Source organism: Eptatretus burgeri, chromosome 16, assembly GCF_056783735.1.
Source record: "Eptatretus burgeri isolate ZD-2024b chromosome 16, Ebu_testis_v1, whole genome shotgun sequence".
Classification (NCBI taxonomy): domain Eukaryota; kingdom Metazoa; phylum Chordata; class Myxini; order Myxiniformes; family Myxinidae; genus Eptatretus; species Eptatretus burgeri.
In genome coordinates, this window is record NC_140976.1 from 7,716,584 (window position 1) to 7,738,907 (window position 22,324).

At 46.7% G+C, this 22,324-nt stretch overlaps 1 protein-coding gene across 1 annotated transcript in view; it reads left to right on the plus strand.

Annotated features, from left to right (window-relative positions):
* The first annotated feature begins 253 nt into the window (after nucleotides 1-253).
* Nucleotides 254-22,324, plus strand: part of LOC147010433 (IgGFc-binding protein-like) — a 45,859-nt gene continuing 23,788 nt past the window's right edge. The window contains exons 1-35 of the mRNA XM_085860358.1: nucleotides 254-262; nucleotides 429-563; nucleotides 683-978; nucleotides 1,227-1,504; nucleotides 1,713-1,897; nucleotides 2,043-2,190; nucleotides 2,448-2,572; nucleotides 2,739-2,873; nucleotides 4,353-4,500; nucleotides 4,758-4,882; nucleotides 5,477-5,598; nucleotides 6,661-6,784; nucleotides 7,357-7,491; nucleotides 7,611-7,906; nucleotides 8,155-8,432; nucleotides 10,936-11,135; nucleotides 11,281-11,428; nucleotides 11,686-11,810; nucleotides 11,977-12,111; nucleotides 13,591-13,738; nucleotides 13,996-14,120; nucleotides 14,287-14,421; nucleotides 14,541-14,836; nucleotides 15,083-15,360; nucleotides 15,554-15,753; nucleotides 15,899-16,046; nucleotides 16,304-16,428; nucleotides 16,595-16,729; nucleotides 16,849-16,983; nucleotides 18,207-18,354; nucleotides 18,612-18,736; nucleotides 18,903-19,037; nucleotides 19,156-19,290; nucleotides 20,515-20,662; nucleotides 20,920-21,044. Coding sequence (XP_085716484.1) covers nucleotides 254-262; nucleotides 429-563; nucleotides 683-978; nucleotides 1,227-1,504; nucleotides 1,713-1,897; nucleotides 2,043-2,190; nucleotides 2,448-2,572; nucleotides 2,739-2,873; nucleotides 4,353-4,500; nucleotides 4,758-4,882; nucleotides 5,477-5,598; nucleotides 6,661-6,784; nucleotides 7,357-7,491; nucleotides 7,611-7,906; nucleotides 8,155-8,432; nucleotides 10,936-11,135; nucleotides 11,281-11,428; nucleotides 11,686-11,810; nucleotides 11,977-12,111; nucleotides 13,591-13,738; nucleotides 13,996-14,120; nucleotides 14,287-14,421; nucleotides 14,541-14,836; nucleotides 15,083-15,360; nucleotides 15,554-15,753; nucleotides 15,899-16,046; nucleotides 16,304-16,428; nucleotides 16,595-16,729; nucleotides 16,849-16,983; nucleotides 18,207-18,354; nucleotides 18,612-18,736; nucleotides 18,903-19,037; nucleotides 19,156-19,290; nucleotides 20,515-20,662; nucleotides 20,920-21,044 — 5,688 coding nt within the window. The remainder of the gene's footprint in view (nucleotides 263-428; nucleotides 564-682; nucleotides 979-1,226; nucleotides 1,505-1,712; nucleotides 1,898-2,042; nucleotides 2,191-2,447; nucleotides 2,573-2,738; nucleotides 2,874-4,352; nucleotides 4,501-4,757; nucleotides 4,883-5,476; nucleotides 5,599-6,660; nucleotides 6,785-7,356; nucleotides 7,492-7,610; nucleotides 7,907-8,154; nucleotides 8,433-10,935; nucleotides 11,136-11,280; nucleotides 11,429-11,685; nucleotides 11,811-11,976; nucleotides 12,112-13,590; nucleotides 13,739-13,995; nucleotides 14,121-14,286; nucleotides 14,422-14,540; nucleotides 14,837-15,082; nucleotides 15,361-15,553; nucleotides 15,754-15,898; nucleotides 16,047-16,303; nucleotides 16,429-16,594; nucleotides 16,730-16,848; nucleotides 16,984-18,206; nucleotides 18,355-18,611; nucleotides 18,737-18,902; nucleotides 19,038-19,155; nucleotides 19,291-20,514; nucleotides 20,663-20,919; nucleotides 21,045-22,324) is intronic.

Consider the following 22,324-nt stretch of genomic DNA (forward strand, 5'->3'; position numbering starts at 1 on the left):
TCCCCTTCTTTCCATCGAACAGTAATCTCCGTGACGGGGGAAATTACTTGACCTCTTCGCAAATTATTCAGATTTAATCATTTAGATTTGTCAGCTCAAAAGTCATTGTGCAAACGTGTCATTCTAACTGTCAAAAGAAAGAAAGCTAAGACCGGATATCTTTCCAACAGCGGAATGTACTGGCTGGGGAGATCCTCACTACATCAGCTTTGATGGGAAGAGATTCAACTTCCAAGGAACATCCACATACGTCATGGCTCAGGTGAGATAAATGGCTGTTTCCGAACCATGGAGGATATTGAGTGATATTGCATGAGAGTAATAGGCAACAGTGACGTTGCGCTGCTCCTGCATTCGATGGATTTTAGAAAACGAGTTACAAGGGCCAGCCATTGGATTGAGCTTGTTTTGTTTGTATGCAATTGCAGCTTTGTGACGAATCACAGTGGAGGGTGCTGGTGTCAAATGAGCATCGCAAAAACAACAAGGTTTCCTACACTCGGGAAGTCATCACCGAAGTCTATGGGATGCAAATTGTCTTCTTTGGCAGTAAGAGATTCAAGGTAGAGTTCAATTCTTATCTGTCTCTCCTTATGCTGACACCTGATTGTTCTTCTTTGTTGTCAATTTGAGTTTTCTCACTGGGATGTTTCTCATGTGCACGTGTTTGCTTTGCACACAGCTGAACGGAGTGGCCACAACCATGCCATACGAGTATATCAATGGGTCAGATTCAATGCAAGTGAAGATCTGGGGCCGCTTCCGTCACCTGAGCACCGCATTAGGTCTGGAAGTGTTTTACGATGGACATCATTACGTCGGCGTACGCCTGTCCAGCTCCTACAAAGCACAAGTCTGTGGTCTCTGTGGGAACATGGATGACGAAAGAAGGAATGACTTTCAAATGCCCAATGGTACCATGGCCAATGATCCAGCATCCTTTGGGAACAGCTGGAAAATTTATCACCAAGACGACAGGTATATGTCTGAAATATAGCTCGGGTTGACGCTCACGGTTGTTGTTCACGTTCTTGCATTTGCCTCCCGAGAAAGAAAACGGTTAAGTTTGTTGCCACCGAGCGGCCAATGGAATTCCACTGCTTGCATTTTATTGTCACATTCATTTTGACCTTTTTGCTTGCCTTGAAACTGAGCACTGCAGCAAAATAGAAAAGACAAGCACAAAACGTTCGTTCAGGCCGTTTTTTTCCACTTTCAATCCACAGCAGCGTCGATGACGATGGCAGCACACTCAATCTGAATGAAACACTGGTGGAAAGAGCAAGCAGAAACGACACGTGTGGTTTCTTGCTGCTCAACGATGGACCGTTCGCCTCTTGCCACGCTCATCGAAACCCAGAAGAATTCTTCGATGACTGCACGTTTGAGGTTGTCGTCAGGGAAATGGAGCAAGAAGCACTGTGTGATGCTCTCGAGTCTTACTATGCGACATGCTTGGCTGCCGGAATAGCTTTGTCGACCTGGAGGACACCCACATTCTGCCGTAAGATGTCTTTGACTGCCATTTCAAGAATTGTTTACCTCCTCTCTATTTATTGTCTCTTAATGCAATGGTTCTGGTCCTTTCACGACGACAAACAACGACAGCATCATATTTTGACAAACCGCATTTATTTTCTTTTCCTTTGTTTCTTTAAGCGATGGGAATTAATGCAGCATTCTTTTTTCCTTCGCAGCTCTTTTGTGTCCAGCGGGAAGCAACTACACGACCTGCGCTCCTGCCTCTTTTCCCTCTTGCTCTGAACCCGATGTGGTCGAAAAGCACACAGGCTCATGCGTTGAGGGCTGTGTTTGTGACAATGGCCTTGTGTGGGACGTGAACCAGTGTGTGAGGCCTGCAGACTGTGGCTGCCTGCGTGGTTCCCACTACCATGAAGTAAGAATCACGATTGGCGAAGTCCAAAACACACCGGACACACGTGTTAATTGTTTTTACGTCTTGCGTTGCCATGCCGGACACGTGATTAAACTGTAAGTATGTGACATTTAAATGATTCATGCTGTGGGGTGTGTTCCCATAGGTTGGAGAATCATTCGTCAGTGACAACTGCAGTGAAAAGTGCAGCTGCAGAAAGGGTGGATCCATCAGCTGTGTTCCCCAAGACTGCGACTTGGTGCTCAACGAGTGCCGCGGCGACGAAGAGGGTATCTTGGGTTGCTATCCAAAACGTGAGGCGCCACATAGTCGACCAATGGTCGGCAGCTGGACATCAGCATTCGAGGCGGGGCTGTGCAATTTTATTTTTCTGCAATGGATCCTGTTTTACTGTGGCGTTCTTGAACGCAACATCCCCTTCTTTCCATCGCACAGTAATCTCCGTGATGGGGGAAATTACTTGACCTCGTCGCAAATTATTCAGATTTAATCAATTACATTTGTCAGCTCAAAAGTCATTGTGTAAACGTGTCATTCTAACTGTCAAAAGAAAGAAAGCTAAGACCGGATATCTTTCCAACAGCGGAATGTACTGGCTGGGGAGATCCTCACTACATCAGCTTTGATGGGAAGAGATTCAACTTCCAAGGAACATCCACATACGTCATGGCTCAGGTGAGATAAATGGCTGTTTCCGAACCATGGAGGATGTTGAGTGATATTGCATGAGAGTAATAGGCAACAGTGATGTTGTGCTGCTTCTGCATTCGATGGATGTTAGAAAATGAGTTACTTGAGCCAGCCATTGGATTGAGCTTGTTTTGTTTGGATGCAATTGCAGCTTTGCGACGAATCACAGTGGAGGGTGCTGGTATCAAATGAGCATCGCAAAAACAACAAGGTTTCCTACACTCGGGAAGTCATCACCGAAGTCTATGGGATGCAAATTGTCTTCTTCGACAGTAAGAGATTCAAGGTAGAGTCCAATTCTTATCTGTCTCTCCTTATGCTGACACCTAATTGTTCTTCTTCGTTGTCAATTTGAGTATTCTCACTGGGATGTTTCTCATGTGCACGTGTTTGCTTTGCACACAGCTGAACGGAGTGGCCACAACCATGCCATACGAGTATATCAATGGGTCAGATTCAATGCAAGTGAAGATCTGGGGCCGCTTCCGTCACCTGAGCACCGCATTAGGTCTGGAAGTGTTTTACGACGGACATCATTACGTAGGCGTACGCCTGTCCAGCTCCTACAAAGCACAAGTCTGTGGTCTCTGTGGGAACATGGATGACGAAAGGAGGAATGACTTTCAAATGCCCAATTGTACCATGGCCAATGATCCAGCATCCTTTGGGAACAGCTGGAAAATTTATCACCAAGACGACAGGTACATGTCTGAAATATAGCTCGGGTTGACGCTCACGGTTGTTGTTCACGTTCTTGCATTTGCCTCCCCAAAAAGAAAACGGTTAAGTTTGTTACCACCAAGCGGCCAATGAAATTCCACTGCTTGCATTTTATTGTCACATTCATTTTGACCTTTTTGCTTGCCTTGAAACTGAGCACTGCAGCAAAATAGAAAAGACAAGCACAAAACGTTCGTTCAGGCCGTTTTTTTCCCCTTTCCATCCACAGCAGCGTCGATGACGATGGCAGCACACTCAATCTGAATGAAACACTTGTGGAAAGAGCAAGCAGAAACGACACGTGTGGTTTCTTGCTGCTCAACGATGGACCGTTCGCCTCTTGCCACGCTCATCGAAACCCAGAAGAATTCTTCGATGACTGCACGTTTGAGGTTGTCGTCAGGGAAATGGAGCAGGAAGCACTGTGTGATGCTCTCGAGTCTTACTATGCGACATGCTTGGCTGCCGGAATAGCTTTGTCGACCTGGAGGACACCCACATTGTGCCGTAAGATGTCTTTGACTGCCATTTCAAGAATTGTTAACCTCCTCTCTATTTATTGTCTCTAAATGCAATGGTTCTGGTCCTTTCACGACGACAAACAACGACAGCATCATATTTTGACAAACCACATTTATTTTCTCTTCCTTTGTATCTTTAAGCGATGAGAATTAATGCAGCATTCCTTTTTCCTTCGCAGCTCTTTTGTGTCCAGCGGGAAGCAACTACACGACCTGCGCTCCTGCCTCTTTTCCCTCTTGCTCTGAACCCGATGTGGTCGAAAAGCACACAGGCTCATGCGTTGAGGGCTGTGTTTGTGACAATGGCCTTGTGTGGGACGTGAACCAGTGTGTGAGGCCTGCAGACTGTGGCTGCCTGCGTGGTTCCCACTACCATGAAGTAAGAATCACGATTGGCGAAGTCCAAAACACACCGGACACACGTGTTGATTGTTTTTACGTCTTGCGTTGCCATGCCGGACACGTGATTAAACTGTAAGTATGTGACATTTAAATGACTCATGCTGTGGGGTGTGTTCCCATAGGTTGGAGAATCATTCGTCAGTGACAACTGCAGTGAAAAGTGCAGCTGCAGACAGGGTGGATCCATCAGCTGTGTTCCCCAGGACTGCGACTTGGTGCTCAACGAGTGCCGCGGCGACGAAGAGGGTATCTTGGGTTGCTATCCAAAACGTGAGGCGCCACATAGTCGACCAATGGTCGGCAGCTGGACATCAGCATTCTAGGCGGGGCTGTGCAATTTTATTTTTCTGCAATGGATCCTGTTTTACTGTGGCGTTCTTGAATGCAACATCCCCTTCTTTCCATCGCACAGTAATCTCCGTGATGGGGGAAATTACTTGACCTCGTCGCAAATTATTCAGATTTAATCAATTACATTTGTCAGCTCAAAAGTCATTGTGCAAACGTGTCATTCTAACTGTCAAAAGAAAGAAAGCTAAGACCGGATATCTTTCCAACAGCGGAATGTACTGGCTGGGGAGATCCTCACTACATCAGCTTTGATGGGAAGAGATTCAACTTCCAAGGAACATCCACATACGTCATGGCTCAGGTGAGATAAATGGCTGTTTCCGAACCATGGAGGATGTTGAGTGATATTGCATGAGAGTAATAGGCAACAGTGACGTTGCGCTGCTCCTGCATTCGATGGATGTTAGAAAATGAGTTACTTGGGCCAGCCATTGGATTGAGCTTGTTTTGTTTGTATGCAATTGCAGCTTTGCGACGAATCACAGTGGAGGGTGCTGGTATCAAATGAGCATCGCAAAAACAACAAGGTTTCCTACACTCGGGAAGTCATCACCGAAGTCTATGGGATGCAAATTGTCTTCTTCGACAGTAAGAGATTCAAGGTAGAGTCCAATTCTTATCTGTCTCTCCTTATGCTGACACCTAATTGTTCTTCTTCGTTGTCAATTTGAGTATTCTCACTGGGATGTTTCTCATGTGCATGTGTTTGCTTTGCACACAGCTGAACGGAGTGGCCACAACCATGCCATACGAGTATATCAATGGGTCAGATTCAATGCAAGTGAAGATCTGGGGCCGCTTCCGTCACCTGAGCACCGCATTAGGTCTGGAAGTGTTTTACGACGGACATCATTACGTAGGCGTACGCCTGTCCAGCTCCTACAAAGCACAAGTCTGTGGTCTCTGTGGGAACATGGATGACGAAAGGAGGAATGACTTTCAAATGCCCAATGGTACCATGGCCAATGATCCAGCATCCTTTGGGAACAGCTGGAAAATTTATCACCAAGACGACAGGTACATGTCTGAAATATAGCTCGGGTTGACGCTCACGGTTGTTGTTCACGTTCTTGCATTTGCCTCCCCAAAAGAAAACGGTTAAGTTTGTTGCCACCGAGCGGCCAATGAAATTCCACTGCTTGCATTTTATTGTCACATTCATTTTGACCTTTTTGCTTGCCTTGAAACTGAGCACTGCAGCAAAATAGAAAAGACAAGCACAAAACGTTCGTTCAGGCCGTTTTTTCCCCTTTCCATCCACAGCAGCGTCGATGACGATGGCAGCACACTCAATCTGAATGAAACACTGGTGGAAAGAGCAAGCAGAAACGACACGTGTGGTTTCTTGCTGCTCAACGATGGACCGTTCGCCTCTTGCCACGCTCATCGAAACCCAGAAGAATTCTTCGATGACTGCACGTTTGAGGTTGTCGTCAGGGAAATGGAGCAGGAAGCACTGTGTGATGCTCTCGAGTCTTACTATGCGACATGCTTGGCTGCCGGAATAGCTTTGTCGACCTGGAGGACACCCACATTCTGCCGTAAGATGTCTTTGACTGCCATTTCAAGAATTGTTTACCTCCTCTCTATTTATTGTCTCTTAATGCAATGGTTCTGGTCCTTTCACGACGACAAACAACGACAGCATCATATTTTGACAAACCACATTTATTTTCTCTTCCTTTGTTTCTTTAAGCGATGAGAATTAATGCAGCATTCCTTTTTCCTTCGCAGCTCTTTTGTGTCCAGCGGGAAGCAACTACACGACCTGCGCTCCTGCCTCTTTTCCCTCTTGCTCTGAACCCGATGTGGTCGAAAAGCACACAGGCTCATGCGTTGAGGGCTGTGTTTGTGACAATGGCCTTGTGTGGGACGTGAACCAGTGTGTGAGGCCTGCAGACTGTGGCTGCCTGCGTGGTTCCCACTACCATGAAGTAAGAATCACGATTGGCGAAGTCCAAAACACACCGGACACACGTGTTGATTGTTTTTACGTCTTGCGTTGCCATGCCGGACACGTGATTAAACTGTAAGTATGTGACATTTAAATGACTCATGCTGTGGGGTGTGTTCCCATAGGTTGGAGAATCATTCGTCAGTGACAACTGCAGTGAAAAGTGCAGCTGCAGACAGGGTGGATCCATCAGCTGTGTTCCCCAGGACTGCGACTTGGTGCTCAACGAGTGCCGCGGCGACGAAGAGGGTATCTTGGGTTGCTATCCAAAACGTGAGGCGCCACATAGTCGACCAATGGTCGGCAGCTGGACATCAGCATTCTAGGCGGGGCTGTGCAATTTTATTTTTCTGCAATGGATCCTGTTTTACTCTGGCGTTCTTGAATGCAACATCCCCTTCTTTCCATCGCACAGTAATCTCCGTGATGGGGGAAATTACTTGACCTCGTCGCAAATTATTCAGATTTAATCAATTACATTTGTCAGCTCAAAAGTCATTGTGCAAACGTGTCATTCTAACTGTCAAAAGAAAGAAAGCTAAGACCGGATATCTTTCCAACAGCGGAATGTACTGGCTGGGGAGATCCTCACTACATCAGCTTTGATGGGAAGAGATTCAACTTCCAAGGAACATCCACATACGTCATGGCTCAGGTGAGATAAATGGCTGTTTCCGAACGATGGAGGATGTTGAGTGATATTGCATGAGAGTAATAGGCAACAGTGACGTTGCGCTGCTCTTGCATTCGATGGATGTTAGAAAATGAGTTACTTGGGCCAGCCATTGGATTGAGCTTGTTTTGTTTGTATGCAATTGCAGCTTTGCGACGAATCACAGTGGAGGGTGCTGGTATCAAATGAGCATCGCAAAAACAACAAGGTTTCCTACACTCGGGAAGTCATCACCGAAGTCTATGGGATGCAAATTGTCTTCTTCGACAGTAAGAGATTCAAGGTAGAGTCCAATTCTTATCTGTCTCTCCTTATGCTGACACCTAATTGTTCTTCTTCGTTGTCAATTTGAGTATTCTCACTGGGATGTTTCTCATGTGCATGTGTTTGCTTTGCACACAGCTGAACGGAGTGGCCACAACCATGCCATACGAGTATATCAATGGGTCAGATTCAATGCAAGTGAAGATCTGGGGCCGCTTCCGTCACCTGAGCACCGCATTAGGTCTGGAAGTGATTTACGACGGACATCATTACGTAGGCGTACGCCTGTCCAGCTCCTACAAAGCACAAGTCTGTGGTCTCTGTGGGAACATGGATGACGAAAGGAGGAATGACTTTCAAATGCCCAATGGTACCATGGCCAATGATCCAGCATCCTTTGGGAACAGCTGGAAAATTTATCACCAAGACGACAGGTACATGTCTGAAATATAGCTCGGGTTGACGCTCACGGTTGTTGTTCACGTTCTTGCATTTGCCTCCCCAAAAAGAAAACGGTTAAGTTTGTTGCCACCGAGTGGCCAATGAAATTCCACTGCTTGCATTTTATTGTCACATTCATTTTGACCTTTTTGCTTGCCTTGAAACTGAGCACTGCAGCAAAATAGAAAAGACAAGCACAAAACGTTCGTTCAGGCCGTTTTTTTCCCCTTTCCATCCACAGCAGCGTCGATGACGATGGCAGCACACTCAATCTGAATGAAACACTGGTGGAAAGAGCAAGCAGAAACGACACGTGTGGTTTCTTGCTGCTCAACGATGGACCGTTCGCCTCTTGCCACGGTCATCGAAACCCAGAAGAATTCTTCGATGACTGCACGTTTGAGGTTGTCGTCAGGGAAATGGAGCAAGAAGCACTGTGTGATGCTCTCGAGTCTTACTATGCGACATGCTTGGCTGCCGGAATAGCTTTGTCGACCTGGAGGACACCCACATTCTGCCGTAAGATGTCTTTGACTGCCATTTCAAGAATTGTTTACCTCCTCTCTATTTATTGTCTCTTAATGCAATGGTTCTGGTCCTTTCACGACGACAAACAACGACAGCATCATATTTTGACAAACCACATTTATTTTCTCTTCCTTTGTTTCTTTAAGCGATGAGAATTAATGCAGCATTCCTTTTTCCTTCGCAGCTCTTTTGTGTCCAGCGGGAAGCAACTACACGACCTGCGCTCCTGCCTCTTTTCCCTCTTGCTCTGAACCCGATGTGGTCGAAAAGCACACAGGCTCATGCGTTGAGGGCTGTGTTTGTGACAATGGCCTTGTGTGGGACGTGAACCAGTGTGTGAGGCCTGCAGACTGTGGCTGCCTGCGTGGTTCCCACTACCATGAAGTAAGAATCACGATTGGCGAAGTCCAAAACACACCGGACACACGTGTTGATTGTTTCTACGTCTTGCGTTGCCATGCCGGACACGTGATTAAACTGTAAGTATGTGACATTTAAATGACTCATGCTGTGGGGTGTGTTCCCATAGGTTGGAGAATCATTCGTCAGTGACAACTGCAGTGAAAAGTGCAGCTGCAGACAGGGTGGATCCATCAGCTGTGTTCCCCAGGACTGCGACTTGGTGCTCAACGAGTGCCGCGGCGACGAAGAGGGTATCTTGGGTTGCTATCCAAAACGTGAGGCGCCACATAGTCGACCAATGGTCGGCAGCTGGACATCAGCACTCTAGGCGGGGCTGTGCAATTTTATTTTTCTGCAATGGATCCTGTTTTACTGTGGCGTTCTTGAATGCAACATCCCCTTCTTTCCATCGCACAGTAATCTCCGTGATGGGGGAAATTACTTGACCTCGTCGCAAATTATTCAGATTTAATCAATTACATTTGTCAGCTCAAAAGTCATTGTGCAAACGTGTCATTCTAACTGTCAAAAGAAAGAAAGCTAAGACCGGATATCTTTCCAACAGCGGAATGTACTGGCTGGGGAGATCCTCACTACATCAGCTTTGATGGGAAGAGATTCAACTTCCAAGGAACATCCACATACGTCATGGCTCAGGTGAGATAAATGGCTGTTTCCGAACCATGGAGGATGTTGAGTGATATTGCATGAGAGTAATAGGCAACAGTGACGTTGCGCTGCTCCTGCATTCGATGGATGTTAGAAAATGAGTTACTTGGGCCAGCCATTGGATTGAGCTTGTTTTGTTTGTATGCAATTGCAGCTTTGCGACGAATCACAGTGGAGGGTGCTGGTATCAAATGAGCATCGCAAAAACAACAAGGTTTCCTACACTCGGGAAGTCATCACCGAAGTCTATGGGATGCAAATTGTCTTCTTCGACAGTAAGAGATTCAAGGTAGAGTCCAATTCTTATCTGTCTCTCCTTATGCTGACACCTAATTGTTCTTCTTCGTTGTCAATTTGAGTATTCTCACTGGGATGTTTCTCATGTGCACGTGTTTGCTTTGCACACAGCTGAACGGAGTGGCCACAACCATGCCATACGAGTATATCAATGGGTCAGATTCAATGCAAGTGAAGATCTGGGGCCGCTTCCGTCACCTGAGCACCGCATTAGGTCTGGAAGTGTTTTACGACGGACATCATTACGTAGGCGTACGCCTGTCCAGCTCCTACAAAGCACAAGTCTGTGGTCTCTGTGGGAACATGGATGACGAAAGGAGGAATGACTTTCAAATGCCCAATGGTACCATGGCCAATGATCCAGCATCCTTTGGGAACAGCTGGAAAATTTATCACCAAGACGACAGGTACATGTCTGAAATATAGCTCGGGTTGACGCTCACGGTTGTTGTTCACGTTCTTGCATTTGCCTCCCCAAAAAGAAAACGGTTAAGTTTGTTGCCACCGAGCGGCCAATGAAATTCCACTGCTTGCATTTTATTGTCACATTCATTTTGACCTTTTTGCTTGCCTTGAAACTGAGCACTGCAGCAAAATAGAAAAGACAAGCACAAAACATTCGTTCAGGCCGTTTTTTTCCCCTTTCCATCCACAGCAGCGTCGATGACGATGGCAGCACACTCAATCTGAATGAAACACTGGTGGAAAGAGCAAGCAGAAACGACACGTGTGGTTTCTTGCTGCTCAACGATGGACCGTTCGCCTCTTGCCACGCTCATCGAAACCCAGAAGAATTCTTCGATGACTGCACGTTTGAGGTTGTCGTCAGGGAAATGGAGCAGGAAGCACTGTGTGATGCTCTCGAGTCTTACTATGCGACATGCTTGGCTGCCGGAATAGCTTTGTCGACCTGGAGGACACCCACATTCTGCCGTAAGATGTCTTTGACTGCCATTTCAAGAATTGTTTACCTCCTCTCTATTTATTGTCTCTTAATGCAATGGTTCTGGTCCTTTCACGACGACAAACAACGACAGCATCATATTTTGACAAACCACATTTATTTTCTCTTCCTTTGTTTCTTTAAGATATGAGAATTAATGCAGCATTCCTTTTCCCTTCGCAGCTCTTTTGTGTCCAGCGGGAAGCAACTACACGACCTGCGCTCCTGCCTCTTTTCCCTCTTGCTCTGAACCCGATGTGGTCGAAAAGCACACAGGCTCATGCGTTGAGGGCTGTGTTTGTGACAATGGCCTTGTGTGGGACGTGAACCAGTGTGTGAGGCCTGCAGACTGTGGCTGCCTGCGTGGTTCCCACTACCATGAAGTAAGAATCACGATTGGCGAAGTCCAAAACACACCGGACACACGTGTTGATTGTTTTTACGTCTTGCGTTGCCATGCCGGACACGTGATTAAACTGTAAGTATGTGACATTTAAATGACTCATGCTGTGGGGTGTGTTCCCATAGGTTGGAGAATCATTCGTCAGTGACAACTGCAGTGAAAAGTGCAGCTGCAGACAGGGTGGATCCATCAGCTGTGTTCCCCAGGACTGCGACTTGGTGCTCAACGAGTGCCGCGGCGACGAAGAGGGTATCTTGGGTTGCTATCCAAAACGTGAGGCGCCACATAGTCGACCAATGGTCGGCAGCTGGACATCAGCATTCTAGGCGGGGCTGTGCAATTTTATTTTTCTGCAATGGATCCTGTTTTACTGTGGCGTTCTTGAATGCAACATCCCCTTCTTTCCATCGCACAGTAATCTCCGTGATGGGGGAAATTACTTGACCTCGTCGCAAATTATTCAGATTTAATCAATTACATTTGTCAGCTCAAAAGTCATTGTGCAAACGTGTCATTCTAACTGTCAAAAGAAAGAAAGCTAAGACCGGATATCTTTCCAACAGCGGAATGTACTGGCTGGGGAGATCCTCACTACATCAGCTTTGATGGGAAGAGATTCAACTTCCAAGGAACATCCACATACGTCATGGCTCAGGTGAGATAAATGGCTGTTTCCGAACTATGGAGGATGTTGAGTGATATTGCATGAGAGTAATAGGCAACAGTGACGTTGCGCTGCTCCTGCATTCGATGGATGTTAGAAAATGAGTTACTTGGGCCAGCCATTGGATTGAGCTTGTTTTGTTTGTATGCAATTGCAGCTTTGCGACGAATCACAGTGGAGGGTGCTGGTATCAAATGAGCATCGCAAAAACAACAAGGTTTCCTACACTTGGGAAGTCATCACCGAAGTCTATGGGATGCAAATTGTCTTCTTCGACAGTAAGAGATTCAAGGTAGAGTCCAATTCTTATCTGTCTCTCCTTATGCTGACACCTAGTTGTTCTTCTTCGTTGTCAATTTGAGTATTCTCACTGGGATGTTTCTCATGTGCACGTGTTTGCTTTGCACACAGCTGAACGGAGTGGCCACAACCATGCCATACGAGTATATCAATGGGTCAGATTCAATGCAAGTGAAGATCTGGGGCCGCTTCCGTCACCTGAGCACCGCATTAGGTCTGGAAGTGTTTTACGACGGACATCATTACGTAGGCGTACGCCTGTCCAGCTCCTACAAAGCACAAGTCTGTGGTCTCTGTGGGAACATGGATGACGAAAGGAGGAATGACTTTCAAATGCCCAATGGTACCATGGCCAATGATCCAGCATCCTTTGGGAACAGCTGGAAAATTTATCACCAAGACGACAGGTACATGTCTGAAATATAGCTCGGGTTGACGCTCACGGTTGTTGTTCACGTTCTTGCATTTGCCTCCCCAAAAAGAAAACGGTTAAGTTTGTTGCCACCGAGCGGCCAATGAAATTCCACTGCTTGCATTTTATTGTCACATTCATTTTGACCTTTTTGCTTGCCTTGAAACTGAGCACTGCAGCAAAATAGAAAAGACAAGCACAAAACGTTCGTTCAGGCCGTTTTTTTTCACTTTCCATCCACAGCAGCGTCGATGACGATGGCAGCACACTCAATCTGAATGAAACACTGGTGGAAAGAGCAAGCAGAAACGACACGTGTGGTTTCTTGCTGCTCAACGATGGACCGTTCGCCTCTTGCCACGCTCATCGAAACCCAGAAGAATTCTTCGATGACTGCACGTTTGAGGTTGTCGTCAGGGAGATGGAGCAGGAAGCACTGTGTGATGCTCTCGAGTCTTACTATGCGACATGCTTGGCTGCCGGAATAGCTTTGTCGACCTGGAGGACACCCACATTCTGCCGTAAGATGTCTTTGACTGCCATTTCAAGAATTGTTTACCTCCTCTCTATTTATTGTCTCTTAATGCAATGGTTCTGGTCCTTTCACGACGACAAACAATGACAGCATCATATTTTGACAAAGCACATTTATTTTCGCTTCCTTTGTTTCTTTAAGCGATGAGAATTAATGCAGCATTCCTTTTTCCTTCGCAGCTCTTTTGTGTCCAGTGGGAAGCAACTACACGACCTGCGCTCCTGCCTCTTTTCCCTCTTGCTCTGAACCCGATGTGGTCGAAAAGCACACAGGCTCATGCGTTGAGGGCTGTGTTTGTGACAATGGCCTTGTGTGGGACGTGAACCAGTGTGTGAGGCCTGCAGACTGTGGCTGCCTGCGTGGTTCCCACTACCATGAAGTAAGAATCACGATTGGCGAAGTCCAAAACACACCGGACACACGTGTTGATTGTTTTTACGTCTTGCGTTGCCATGCCGGACACGTGATTAAACTGTAAGTATGTGACATTTAAATGACTCATGCTGTGGGGTGTGTTCCCATAGGTTGGAGAATCATTCGTCAGTGACAACTGCAGTGAAAAGTGCAGCTGCAGACAGGGTGGATCCATCAGCTGTGTTCCCCAGGACTGCGACTTGGTGCTCAACGAGTGCCGCGGCGACGAAGAGGGTATCTTGGGTTGCTATCCAAAACGTGAGGCGCCACATAGTCGACCAATGGTCGGCAGCTGGACATCAGCATTCTAGGCGGGGCTGTGCAATTTTATTTTTCTGCAATGGATCCTGTTTTACTGTGGCGTTCTTGAATGCAACATCCCCTTCTTTCCATCGCACAGTAATCTCCGTGATGGGGGAAATTACTTGACCTCGTCGCAAATTATTCAGATTTAATCAATTACATTTGTCAGCTCAAAAGTCATTGTGCAAACGTGTCATTCTAACTGTCAAAAGAAAGAAAGCTAAGACCGGATATCTTTCCAACAGCGGAATGTACTGGCTGGGGAGATCCTCACTACATCAGCTTTGATGGGAAGAGATTCAACTTCCAAGGAACATCCACATACGTCATGGCTCAGGTGAGATAAATGGCTGTTTCCGAACCATGGAGGATGTTGAGTGATATTGCATGAGAGTAATAGGCAACAGTGACGTTGCGCTGCTCCTGCATTCGATGGATGTTAGAAAATGAGTTACTTGGGCCAGCCATTGGATTGAGCTTGTTTTGTTTGTATGCAATTGCAGCTTTGCGACGAATCACAGTGGAGGGTGCTGGTATCAAATGAGCATCGCAAAAACAACAAGGTTTCCTACACTCGGGAAGTCATCACCGAAGTCTATGGGATGCAAATTGTCTTCTTCGACAGTAAGAGATTCAAGGTAGAGTCCAATTCTTATCTGTCTCTCCTTATGCTGACACCTAGTTGTTCTTCTTCGTTGTCAATTTGAGTATTCTCACTGGGATGTTTCTCATGTGCATGTGTTTGCTTTGCACACAGCTGAACGGAGTGGCCACAACCATGCCATACGAGTATATCAATGGGTCAGATTCAATGCAAGTGAAGATCTGGGGCCGCTTCCGTCACCTGAGCACCGCATTAGGTCTGGAAGTGATTTACGACGGACATCATTACGTAGGCGTACGCCTGTCCAGCTCCTACAAAGCACAAGTCTGTGGTCTCTGTGGGAACATGGATGACGAAAGGAGGAATGACTTTCAAATGCCCAATGGTACCATGGCCAATGATCCAGCATCCTTTGGGAACAGCTGGAAAATTTATCACCAAGACGACAGGTATATGTCTGAAATATAGCTCGGGTTGACGCTCACGGTTGTTGTTCACGTTCTTGCATTTGCCTCCCCAAAAAGAAAACGGTTAAGTTTGTTGCCACCGAGTGGCCAATGAAATTCCACTGCTTGCATTTTATTGTCACATTCATTTTGACCTTTTTGCTTGCCTTGAAACTGAGCACTGCAGCAAAATAGAAAAGACAAGCACAAAACGTTCGTTCAGGCCGTTTTTCCCCTTTCCATCCACAGCAGCGTCGATGACGATGGCAGCACACTCAATCTGAATGAAACACTGGTGGAAAGAGCAAGCAGAAACGACACGTGTGGTTTCTTGCTGCTCAACGATGGACCGTTCGCCTCTTGCCACGCTCATCGAAACCCAGAAGAATTCTTCGATGACTGCACGTTTGAGGTTGTCGTCAGGGAAATGGAGAAGGAAGCACTGTGTGATGCTCTCGAGTCTTACTATGCGACATGCTTGGCTGCCGGAATAGCTTTGTCGACCTGGAGGACACCCACATTCTGCCGTAAGATGTCTTTGACTGCCATTTCAAGAATTGTTTACCTCCTCTCTATTTATTGTCTCTTAATGCAATGGTTCTGGTCCTTTCACGACGACAAACAACGACAGCATCATATTTTGACAAACCACATTTATTTTCTCTTCATTTGTTTCTTTAAGCGATGAGAATTAATGCAGCATTCCTTTTTCCTTCGCAGCTCTTTTGTGTCCAGCGGGAAGCAACTACACGACCTGCGCTCCTGCCTCTTTTCCCTCTTGCTCTGAACCCGATGTGGTCGAAAAGCACACAGGCTCATGCGTTGAGGGCTGTGTTTGTGACAATGGCCTTGTGTGGGACGTGAACCAGTGTGTGAGGCCTGCAGACTGTGGCTGCCTGCGTGGTTCCCACTACCATGAAGTAAGAATCACGATTGTCGAAGTCCAAAACACACCGGACACACGTGTTGATTGTTTTTACGTCTTGCGTTGCCATGCCGGACACGTGATTAAACTGTAAGTATGTGACATTTAAATGACTCATGCTGTGGGGTGTGTTCCCATAGGTTGGAGAATCATTCGTCAGTGACAACTGCAGTGAAAAGTGCAGCTGCAGACAGGGTGGATCCATCAGCTGTGTTCCCCAGGACTGCGACTTGGTGCTCAACGAGTGCCGCGGCGACGAAGAGGGTATCTTGGGTTGCTATCCAAAACGTGAGGCGCCACATAGTCGACCAATGGTCGGCAGCTGGACATCAGCATTCTAGGCGGGGCTGTGCAATTTTATTTTTCTGCAATGGATCCTGTTTTACTGTGGCGTTCTTGAATGCAACATCCCCTTCTTTCCATCGCACAGTAATCTCCGTGATGGGGGAAATTACTTGACCTCGTCGCAAATTATTCAGATTTAATCAATTACATTTGTCAGCTCAAAAGTCATTGTGCAAACGTGTCATTCTAACTGTCAAAAGAAAGAAAGCTAAGACCGGATATCTTTCCAACAGCGGAATGTACTGGCTGGGGAGATCCTCACTACATCAGCTTTGATGGGAAGAGATTCAACTTCCAAGGAACATCCACATACGTCATGGCTCAGGTGAGATAAATGGCTGTTTCCGAACCATGGAGGATGTTGAGTGATATTGCATGAGAGTAATAGGCAACAGTGACGTTGCGCTGCTCCTGCATTCGATGGATGTTAGAAAATGAGTTACTTGGGCCAGCCATTGGATTGAGCTTGTTTTGTTTGTATGCAATTGCAGCTTTGCGACGAATCACAGTGGAGGGTGCTGGTATCAAATGAGCATCGCAAAAACAACAAGGTTTCCTACACTCGGGAAGTCATCACCGAAGTCTATGGGATGCAACTTGTCTTCTTCGACAGTAAGAGATTCAAGGTAGAGTCCAATTCTTATCTGTCTCTCCTTATGCTGACACCTAATTGTTCTTCTTCGTTGTCAATTTGAGTATTCTCACGGGGATGTTTCTCATGTGCACGTGTTTGCTTTGCACACAGCTGAACGGAGTGGCCACATCCATGCCATACGAGTATATCAATGGGTCAGATTCAATGCAAGTGAAGATCTGGGGCCGCTTCCGTCACCTGAGCACCGCATTAGGTCTGGAAGTGTTTTACGACGGACATCATTACGTAGGCGTACGCCTGTCAAGCTCCTACAAAGCACAAGCCTGTGGTCTCTGTGGGAACATGGATGACGAAAGGAGGAATGACTTTCAAATGCCCAATGGTACCATGGCCAATGATCCAGCATCCTTTGGGAACAGCTGGAAAATTTATCACCAAGACGACAGGTACATGTCTGAAATATAGCTCGGGTTGACGCTCACGGTTGTTGTTCACGTTCTTGCATTTGCCTCCCCAAAAAGAAAACGGTTAAGTTTGTTGCCACCGAGCGGCCAATGAAATTCCACTGCTTGCATTTTATTGTCACATTCATTTTGACCTTTTTGCTTGCCTTGAAACTGAGCACTGCAGCAAAATAGAAAAGACAAGCACAAAACGTTCGTTCAGGCCGTTTTTCCCCTTTCCATCCACAGCAGCGTCGATGACGATGGCAGCACACTCAATCTGAATGAAACACTGGTGGAAAGAGCAAGCAGAAACGACACGTGTGGTTTCTTGCTGCTCAACGATGGACCGTTCGCCTCTTGCCACGCTCATCGAAACCCAGAAGAATTCTTCGATGACTGCACGTTTGAGGTTGTCGTCAGGGAAATGGAGCAGGAAGCACTGTGTGATGCTCTCGAGTCTTACTATGCGACATGCTTGGCTGCCGGAATAGCTTTGTCGACCTGGAGGACACCCACATTCTGCCGTAAGATGTCTTTGACTGCCATTTCAAGAATTGTTTACCTCCTCTCTATTTATTGTCTCTTAATGCAATGGTTCTGGTCCTTTCACGACGACAAACAACGACAGCATCATATTTTGACAAAGCACATTTATTTTCTCTTCCTTTGTTTCTTTAAGCGATGAGAATTAATGCAGCATTCCTTTTTCCTTCGCAGCTCTTTTGTGTCCAGCGGGAAGCAACTACACGACCTGCGCTCCTGCCTCTTTTCCCTCTTGCTCTGAACCCGATGTGGTCGAAAAGCACACAGGCTCATGCGTTGAGGGCTGTGTTTGTGACAATGGCCTTGTGTGGGACGTGAACCAGTGTGTGAGGCCTGCAGACTGTGGCTGCCTGCGTGGTTCCCACTACCATGAAGTAAGAATCACGATTGGCGAAGTCCAAAACACACCGGACACACGTGTTGATTGTTTTTACGTCTTGCGTTGCCATGCCGGACACGTGATTAAACTGTAAGTATGTGACATTTAAATGACTCATGCTGTGGGGTGTGTTCCCATAGGTTGGAGAATCATTCGTCAGTGACAACTGCAGTGAAAAGTGCAGCTGCAGACAGGGTGGATCCATCAGCTGTGTTCCCCAGGACTGCGACTTGGTGCTCAACGAGTGCCGCGGCGACGAAGAGGGTATCTTGGGTTGCTATCCAAAACGTGAGGCGCCACATAGTCGACCAATGGTCGGCAGCTGGACATCAGCATTCTAGGCGGGGCTGTGCAATTTTATTTTTCTGCAATGGATCCTGTTTTACTGTGGCGTTCTTGAATGCAACATCCCCTTCTTTCCATCGCACAGTAATCTCCGTGATGGGGGAAATTACTTGACCTCGTCGCAAATTATTCAGATTTAATCAATTACATTTGTCAGCTCAAAAGTCATTGTGCAAACGTGTCATTCTAACTGTCAAAAGAAAGAAAGCTAAGACCGGATATCTTTCCAACAGCGGAATGTACTGGCTGGGGAGATCCTCACTACATCAGCTTTGATGGGAAGAGATTCAACTTCCAAGGAACATCCACATACGTCATGGCTCAGGTGAGATAAATGGCTGTTTCCGAACCATGGAGGATGTTGAGTGATATTGCATGAGAGTAATAGGCAACAGTGACGTTGCGCTGCTCCTGCATTCGATGGATGTTCGAAAATGAGTTACTTGGGCCAGCCATTGGATTGAGCGTGTTTTGTTTGTATGCAATTGCAGCTTTGCGACGAATCACAGTGGAGGGTGCTGGTATCAAATGAGCATCGCAAAAACAACAAGGTTTCCTACACTCGGGAAGTCATCACCGAAGTCTATGGGATGCAAATTGTCTTCTTCGACAGTAAGAGATTCAAGGTAGAGTCCAATTCTTATCTGTCTCTCCTTATGCTGACACCTAATTGTTCTTCTTCGTTGTCAATTTGAGTATTCTCACTGGATGTTTCTCATGTGCACGTGTTTGCTTTGCACACAGCTGAACGGAGTGGCCACAACCATGCCATACGAGTATATCAATGGGTCAGATTCAATGCAAGTGAAGATCTGGGGCCGCTTCCGTCACCTGAGCACCGCATTAGGTCTGGAAGTGTTTTACGACGGACATCATTACGTAGGCGTACGCCTGTCAAGCTCCTACAAAGCACAAGCCTGTGGTCTCTGTGGGAACATGGATGACGAAAGGAGGAATGACTTTCAAATGCCCAATGGTACCATGGCCAATGATCCAGCATCCTTTGGGAACAGCTGGAAAATTTATCACCAAGACGACAGGTACATGTCTGAAATATAGCTCGGGTTGACGCTCACGGTTGTTGTTCACGTTCTTGCATTTGCCTCCCCAAAAAGAAAACGGTTAAGTTTGTTGCCACCGAGCGGCCAATGAAATTCCACTGCTTGCATTTTATTGTCACATTCATTTTGACCTTTTTGCTTGCCTTGAAACTGAGCACTGCAGCAAAATAGAAAAGACAAGCACAAAACGTTCGTTCAGGCCGTTTTTTCCCCTTTCCATCCACAGCAGCGTCGATGACGATGGCAGCACACTCAATCTGAATGAAACACTGGTGGAAAGAGCAAGCAGAAACGACACGTGTGGTTTCTTGCTGCTCAACGATGGACCGTTCGCCTCTTGCCACGCTCATCGAAACCCAGAAGAATTCTTCGATGACTGCACGTTTGAGGTTGTCGTCAGGGAAATGGAGCAGGAAGCACTGTGTGATGCTCTCGAGTCTTACTATGCGACATGCTTGGCTGCCGGAATAGCTTTGTCGACCTGGAGGACACCCACATTCTGCCGTAAGATGTCTTTGACTGCCATTTCAAGAATTGTTTACCTCCTCTCTATTTATTGTCTCTTAATGCAATGGTTCTGGTCCTTTCACGACGACAAACAACGACAGCATCATATTTTGACAAAGCACATTTATTTTCGCTTCCTTTGTTTCTTTAAGCGATGAGAATTAATGCAGCATTCCTTTTTCCTTCGCAGCTCTTTTGTGTCCAGCGGGAAGCAACTACACGACCTGCGCTCCTGCCTCTTTTCCCTCTTGCTCTGAACCCGATGTGGTCGAAAAGCACACAGGCTCATGCGTTGAGGGCTGTGTTTGTGACAATGGCCTTGTGTGGGACGTGAACCAGTGTGTGAGGCCTGCAGACTGTGGCTGCCTGCGTGGTTCCCACTACCATGAAGTAAGAATCACGATTGGCGAAGTCCAAAACACACCGGACACACGTGTTGATTGTTTTTACGTCTTGCGTTGCCATGCCGGACACGTGATTAAACTGTAAGTATGTGACATTTAAATGACTCATGCTGTGGGGTGTGTTCCCATAGGTTGGAGAATCATTCGTCAGTGACAACTGCAGTGAAAAGTGCAGCTGCAGACAGGGTGGATCCATCAGCTGTGTTCCCCAGGACTGCGACTTGGTGCTCAACGAGTGCCGCGGCGACGAAGAGGGTATCTTGGGTTGCTATCCAAAACGTGAGGCGCCACATAGTCGACCAATGGTCGGCAGCTGGACATCAGCATTCTAGGCGGGGCTGTGCAATTTTATTTTTCTGCAATGGATCCTGTTTTACTGTGGCGTTCTTGAATGCAACATCCCCTTCTTTCCATCGCACAGTAATCTCCGTGATGGGGGAAATTACTTGACCTCGTCGCAAATTATTCAGATTTAATCAATTACATTTGTCAGCTCAAAAGTCATTGTGCAAACGTGTCATTCTAACTGTCAAAAGAAAGAAAGCTAAGACCGGATATCTTTCCAACAGCGGAATGTACTGGCTGGGGAGATCCTCACTACATCAGCTTTGATGGGAAGAGATTCAACTTCCAAGGAACATCCACATACGTCATGGCTCAGGTGAGATAAATGGCTGTTTCCGAACTATGGAGGATGTTGAGTGATATTGCATGAGAGTAATAGGCAACAGTGACGTTGCGCTGCTCCTGCATTCGATGGATGTTAGAAAATGAGTTACTTGGGCCAGCCATTGGATTGAGCTTGTTTTGTTTGTATGCAATTGCAGCTTTGCGACGAATCACAGTGGAGGGTGCTGGTATCAAATGAGCATCGCAAAAACAACAAGGTTTCCTACACTCGGGAAGTCATCACCGAAGTCTATGGGATGCAAATTGTCTTCTTCGACAGTAAGAGATTCAAGGTAGAGTCCAATTCTTATCTGTCTCTCCTTATGCTGACACCTAATTGTTCTTCTTCGTTGTCAATTTGAGTATTCTCACTGGGATGTTTCTCATGTGCACGTGTTTGCTTTGCACACAGCTGAACGGAGTGGCCACAACCATGCCATACGAGTATATCAATGGGTCAGATTCAATGCAAGTGAAGATCTGGGGCCGCTTCCGTCACCTGAGCACCGCATTAGGTCTGGAAGTGTTTTACGACGGACATCATTACGTAGGCGTACGCCTGTCCAGCTCCTACAAAGCACAAGTCTGTGGTCTCTGTGGGAACATGGATGACGAAAGGAGGAATGACTTTCAAATGCCCAATGGTACCATGGCCAATGATCCAGCATCCTTTGGGAACAGCTGGAAAATTTATCACCAAGACGACAGGTACATGTCTGAAATATAGCTCGGGTTGACGCTCACGGTTGTTGTTCACGTTCTTGCATTTGCCTCCCCAAAAAGAAAACGGTTAAGTTTGTTGCCACCGAGCGGCCAATGAAATTCCACTGCTTGCATTTTATTGTCACATTCATTTTGACCTTTTTGCTTGCCTTGAAACTGAGCACTGCAGCAAAATAGAAAAGACAAGCACAAAACGTTCGTTCAGGCCGTTTTTTTCCCCTTTCCATCCACAGCAGCGTCGATGACGATGGCAGCACACTCAATCTGAATGAAACACTGGTGGAAAGAGCAAGCAGAAACGACACGTGTGGTTTCTTGCTGCTCAACGATGGACCGTTCGCCTCTTGCCACGCTCATCGAAACCCAGAAGAATTCTTCGATGACTGCACGTTTGAGGTTGTCGTCAGGGAAATGGAGCAGGAAGCACTGTGTGATGCTCTCGAGTCTTACTATGCGACATGCTTGGCTGCCGGAATAGCTTTGTCGACCTGGAGGACACCCACATTCTGCCGTAAGATGTCTTTGACTGCCATTTCAAGAATTGTTTAC